At 40.3% G+C, this 5468-nt stretch overlaps 1 protein-coding gene across 1 annotated transcript; it reads left to right on the plus strand.

Moving 5' to 3' along the window:
• Positions 1-1276: 1276 nt before the first annotated feature.
• Positions 1277-5454, plus strand: LOC147751830 (serine protease 30-like). Its single transcript, XM_086973361.1, has 3 exons — positions 1277-1415; positions 1878-1975; positions 3131-5454. The coding sequence occupies exons 1-3, from the start codon at positions 1290-1292 to the stop codon at positions 3285-3287; spliced, it is 381 nt and encodes a 126-aa protein (XP_086829487.1). The 5' UTR covers positions 1277-1289; the 3' UTR covers positions 3288-5454.
• Positions 5455-5468: the final 14 nt, after the last annotated feature.

Here is a 5468-nt window from a genome sequence, read left to right on the forward strand (position 1 = left end):
CCGATGTTGCAAGGTTCACGAAATAAATAAAGCATATATTCATATTAAGTTAGCTAAAAAGTTCTAATTCTCAAATCAGACGTAAGTTTCAAAGCAGCGAACAAAGTAGCGCACTAATGATTTTGTCTATTTTTCCTATTCCTCTTCGGCCCGTGAGCTATCGGTGCTCACACATCACTGCACTTCCGTAACACTTTGGGCGATCCGAAATCGCTGGCAGATCACCGATATTCCCATGTCCTGCTTCCTTGCCTGGGGCTCGATTTCATCGACCCGCTTTCCCTACAACCGCACGCAACTTTCTTTATTGGGTCAACTGGTCGACCGTCTGTTGTTTTATCAAATGTCTCCAGTTGATAAGCCTCCTCCAGTCCCTTCAAACGCGAATCGTGGTTTTGGTCAGAAGGAGATTCGGCGTAACGCCCATTCCGGAGCCACTTATTCCTTGCTACGATTTATATTGACATTGAGGCGTCACTTTTCGTCAACTATAACACTTTTGTGCGTTACTGTTGGTCATGGCAACCTATTAAGAAGCAATAAGGAGCTACGTTTCATTCACTATTATAGAATACTTGAGCTCTCAAGTGTGTGAAGATAACTGATGAGAGTCACTGAATGCAGGTCATTTTTTATAGCTCTAGTGATTGAGTTCTGTTGAAGACGCGCTTTTGTTCACCTGGAGTTTGCACTTTCGAATCCCGAACTTCCGTTCACTATACAACAGAGTCACAATAGAGTAAAGGAGGCGCTTTCTAATCATATATAGCAACAAAAAAATAACTGGACCGTAAATGAAAAAGCGAGCATCTAAACCGAAACAGCAACCATATTCCAATTAACCTGACGTGTAATACAATACACAAAAGATAAAACGGTTTTGCCATACGGATAAGTTGGCAAAGCAACTTACCCATAACGGCGTTTGAGCGTCGAAAATGTTTTTCTTAATCGGAGTCTATTCGTAGGGAAACTGATTGATTGAACAGGTCACGAAAACGACCGCTGTGAGTTATTTTGATTAACTCATGTAGATAACCAAAGTTTCCTACTCCGATACGTTGAAGTCCAATTAACGCGCGGTACATGATGCTTCAAATACACGTATACTTATCTAGTATCGTGATGCAGGATTTTAACCAGAGGATAACCGTTTTCTTCGGTTAGTCAAGCCGGCAATCGAACACAAGCATTTTCAAGCTGTAACCTGGCATATTGTAAATTACTGACTAGACCTTATGATTCTTTTTATTATATTACAGTAAATTATTCTCATATAATTACTGTTCATGCATAAGGTCGATAACTTACTAGCATTTACTACTCAATTTACAGACGCTGAATATAATATGGTCATCCACGAGGTTGACGTGCCTATTGTTGATTTTGAGACTTGCCAAGGATGGTACATGAAGGTACGTGTCAGCTGCGAAATCTGCCCTCAGATTTATTTCGAACAACAATTGTCCCATACGAAACCGTCTTAAATTTAATTATTTTAAATCTTTCGAATGATTCCAAATACTCAAGCCTAAGCTGCTACCAAAGACCTCCTGCCACAGACAACGTACTAGAATAGAAAAACATTTTTATGTGGCCAAAACAGGCCTTCTATAAGCACCGTCAAAATAGATCTTCATAGATGGACCAGTTTGTGTCAACAAAGACAGGTCTACTACGATATTTTATTTTATGAATTTAAATATGTGACTTCTAGATATGGTAATATTTGCTATTCCTTATCAGAATGCGTTTGGATTTTGGAAGTATCTTCTTTTTTTTTTTTACTTTTTTACCTTTTAGTACATTTGGAAGCAATGTACCTTGGCTCTAAATTATGTAATCGCTAGTGTCAGCAATTGATTTGATATTTTCAGGAAGACATACTAATATCGGATTCAATGATATGTGCGGGCTATGCTGAGGGTCAGAAGGATGCGTGCCAAGGTGACTCTGGTGGGCCGCTCGTCTGCAGGTGAGTCCTTCAGTTTCGCAGACTTTTTTAAGAATCCCCGATGGTTTGTCGATAGAAAAAAACTTAAGAGTAACGCACTGCTGTTCAGTAGCTAGGTTACTACGAAAATCACCGTCTACGGCGTCTTTTGTACATGTAAACAATTCAACAGTTACGTAAGCAGATTTCGATGAGTGAGGCATTACATAACGGTGTCTATATGTTTTTAGAGCAATTATGCTGATGCGTTGAGTTTACCATTAGAGAGAACCATCTCTGAAAGAATTAGGCATGAAAATACAGCCACGAGCCTCTCCTTGTTTTTCTCTACCAAACTTTATCTATGGACATGGCGGAACATCTTGACAATGAGCTATAGAGTTGTCTGCGTGCTGATTGAGAATTATATATAATAGCATGCATTGAGACAGGCTAACTTTCAAAAAGTTCCGCCATCATTAGCAAAGATCGGCCGGCGATCCAACAAACTTATACAAGGCTACAGAGGTACAGAAAGTTAGTTGTATCTACGGTGAACTAAAATTGATCTCATTACAGAAAAGGTCAGTACGATAGGCCACAAGGTTAACAAAATCAGGCTAGTCAAATCGCGGAAGGGCAGGTGATCACTTAGTTTCTCATATTTAAAATTTTCCGCCAACATCTAGTTAACGCGGTAAATATTCCAAGACAGAGGTTGATGTCATAATTGTGTGCTCCAGACTAAATGTAAAACTTCTGCTAGACTCAATGATGATTTTGCTGAAGTAACATACGATCGACTTCTTTAACGGATTCATCTAAATTCACCTCTACAAAGTTGTTATCAACACTTGACAACTATGAGCGCATTAAGCGCAGTCACTGAGTACGTTCGATGTGAAGACGCTAAATCGAACCACGAAACTTCGATGGTATTAACTATAAACGTTTATATTGGCCTGCTAGATATCGCTCGGCACCCGCTGATTAAATGTATATTTTCGGAAGAATCTACCGTGCATGTGTATCCAGTACCCACGAAACTACAGTGTACAGATGTATATCCGATAATTCTCACAATCTTTGTTTTCTTGTTTTATAAAGGTACACAAAGCACGCTGACACGATTACCATACCTATGTCACTGAATATGATAACGATTTATAATAATCATATCTTCTTTTGATATTTCAGAACGGGGTCTGGTGGACCGTGGTTTGTTGCCGGTATAGTATCGTGGGGCATCAAATGCGCCCAGCCGCACCTTCCCGGCATCTACACAAATGTGCCCAGATACCTTGACTGGATCCGTGAAATAACAACAGAGTTCGGCCACCCACTCGATCTCTAAAGGGAAAATCCCTGCGACAAGCTAAGCTTGAACCAGCGAAAAAATTTATCTGAACTAGAATAATATGGCGTAACAGGATACCAGTAGCCACCATTTAATATGAATATATTTTTTCCAATTCCTCATTTTGCCGTGGAGGCCAATTAGTCTTCAAGAACTCACGAGCTTTTACATAGGCATCTGGTCGAAGAATAAACGAAGATCGCTTTAGTACCTCACACCATTAGTGACGTTTATCGATTCCTAGAGCGATCAGAACTCTGTTCTGCCGAAAAAATTATTCTCCTATTGTTTTTCGCTTGCTTGCGCAATCGCCAGCCAGGTTCTGGTCCCGAGGAGACATGACAACCAGGACAAAGGATCGCTCTGTGTGGCAGCTGCATCAAATAGCACGTCAATGTCGGAATCGTGTACAATGAATGTAGAGGATCAAACCGAACGATCCCGTCTGAAAGCCGATAGCGCTTCATACAGTATGATACAAAATAAATACTGGCGGAAACTCTGAATGGTCATCCCGTTGTTTGAATCGACTAAACTACTAACACCTACAAACGATCGCACCACTGCGAGCCCTGAATGAAATTGGCATAACTACAATGAAGCAGTAACAAAGCAAGGAGCTGTGTACAGTCATACGTGCACATGGGCTCATGCTGCAACACAGCGCTAAACTGCATTGCTATTCATTGCACGCCGTAGATTGACGCAATCACAAACGTTGAAAAAGCTCATAATTGAGTACGAAAACAGAATAGCAACTAATGCAACAATCGAATAAGTGAAGCTATAAAAAGAAGGGGAAGAGTAAAGCGAAAGAGTGGAAAACGATATGAAGGTGCCGATGTTCAGATGTACGGGAAGCACGCCCGAACTACTGCGGGGTAGTCGTAGAAGTCAAATCACGGACTGTTAAGTTAAGAAACCACAAAGTTCATCAATCAGCTACAAGTAGACAGAATATGATTGAGAGTGCTGGCCCTGAAATGAACAAACCGAGTTCTCAGAGCAATTTGGATTGTTCGAGCCATCGACAAACGAGCGAGCCGCCATTTAGCGTCTGCTCTCGTCGGTAGATCTGCGGAGAATGTCTGAACTCTGCGTAAACAAACAGTATGAGCCACCAGGATCAGTAGAAAATCTACTGACCTCTTTAACTCCTGTCATAGAATGTGAGTAAGCGCGAAATGAGAAAGTTCTTTAACATAGAAAGAGATCTTATCACAGCAAACCTATAGTACTATGTAAGATGGCAGTTGCAACGCGGAGTCAGGAGTAAGTTACCGATTAGGGGTGCGCATACATCAGTCTGAATGATACATGAGTATCTGCATGCGTGTCTGTGTCCGATATTATGTCTCCCAAGAGAATTCGAAAGCGGTCAACGGATAATATTGATCCCAGAACGGATAGTGAGATAACAGCACTGCTGTTGTTAATAATAATAGCAGTGAGAATTGGTGCGCGCAGAGGACTGATAGTACCTCTCTGACGCTACGGTAAAAGAAAGAAACAAACCTAGTGAGATTTTTCTGCAGCTTTGTGTTTATAAACGTAAAAAAAAAGTTTCAAGTAGCAACAAGCACGAAAACGATGAATCCTTGTGTTATCACAATACAAGGAACACACTTAGCGGACGTCTAAAGCGGCATCACACGCGAGAAAGCAAAGCGATGATGAGTAAAATACGTGGAAACAGTTATAAAATCATAAAACATAAATTGTACATTGTCTTTAAAGAGGAAAATAGAAAACGATATATATGTCAATATATATCGCACAAACGGTGGGGAACTATGATGGTGATTGGAAGGGATCAAATGGAAGTATTTTTACATGTGGACCACAGCGCCTTAAATACAATAACAGATCATCAAATGAGGCGAACATCAAATGATGGGTGGCATCGTCAGTCCGGGATGGGACAATGGTTTTTTCAACCACTGATGACTGAATGAATTTAGTCTTTATCGCAAAAACGACTTTGACAAATCAACATCTCGTCCGGTCTTCGTTGTATCCGAGGGAAAATTTAGTTAGCTCGAATTGAGAGACAGAAAAGCTAAGCTCCTCCCAACATTATTCATATACATATATATATATATATATGTGTAAGAGACGCAAGTGAGATTTTCTAGGTGTTATTAATGTATTATTTACACTTATTACGTAGATATATAT

This window comes from Varroa jacobsoni, unplaced genomic scaffold, assembly GCF_002532875.2.
Source record: "Varroa jacobsoni isolate VJ856 unplaced genomic scaffold, vjacob_1.0 contig02940, whole genome shotgun sequence".
Lineage (NCBI taxonomy): Eukaryota > Metazoa > Arthropoda > Arachnida > Mesostigmata > Varroidae > Varroa > Varroa jacobsoni.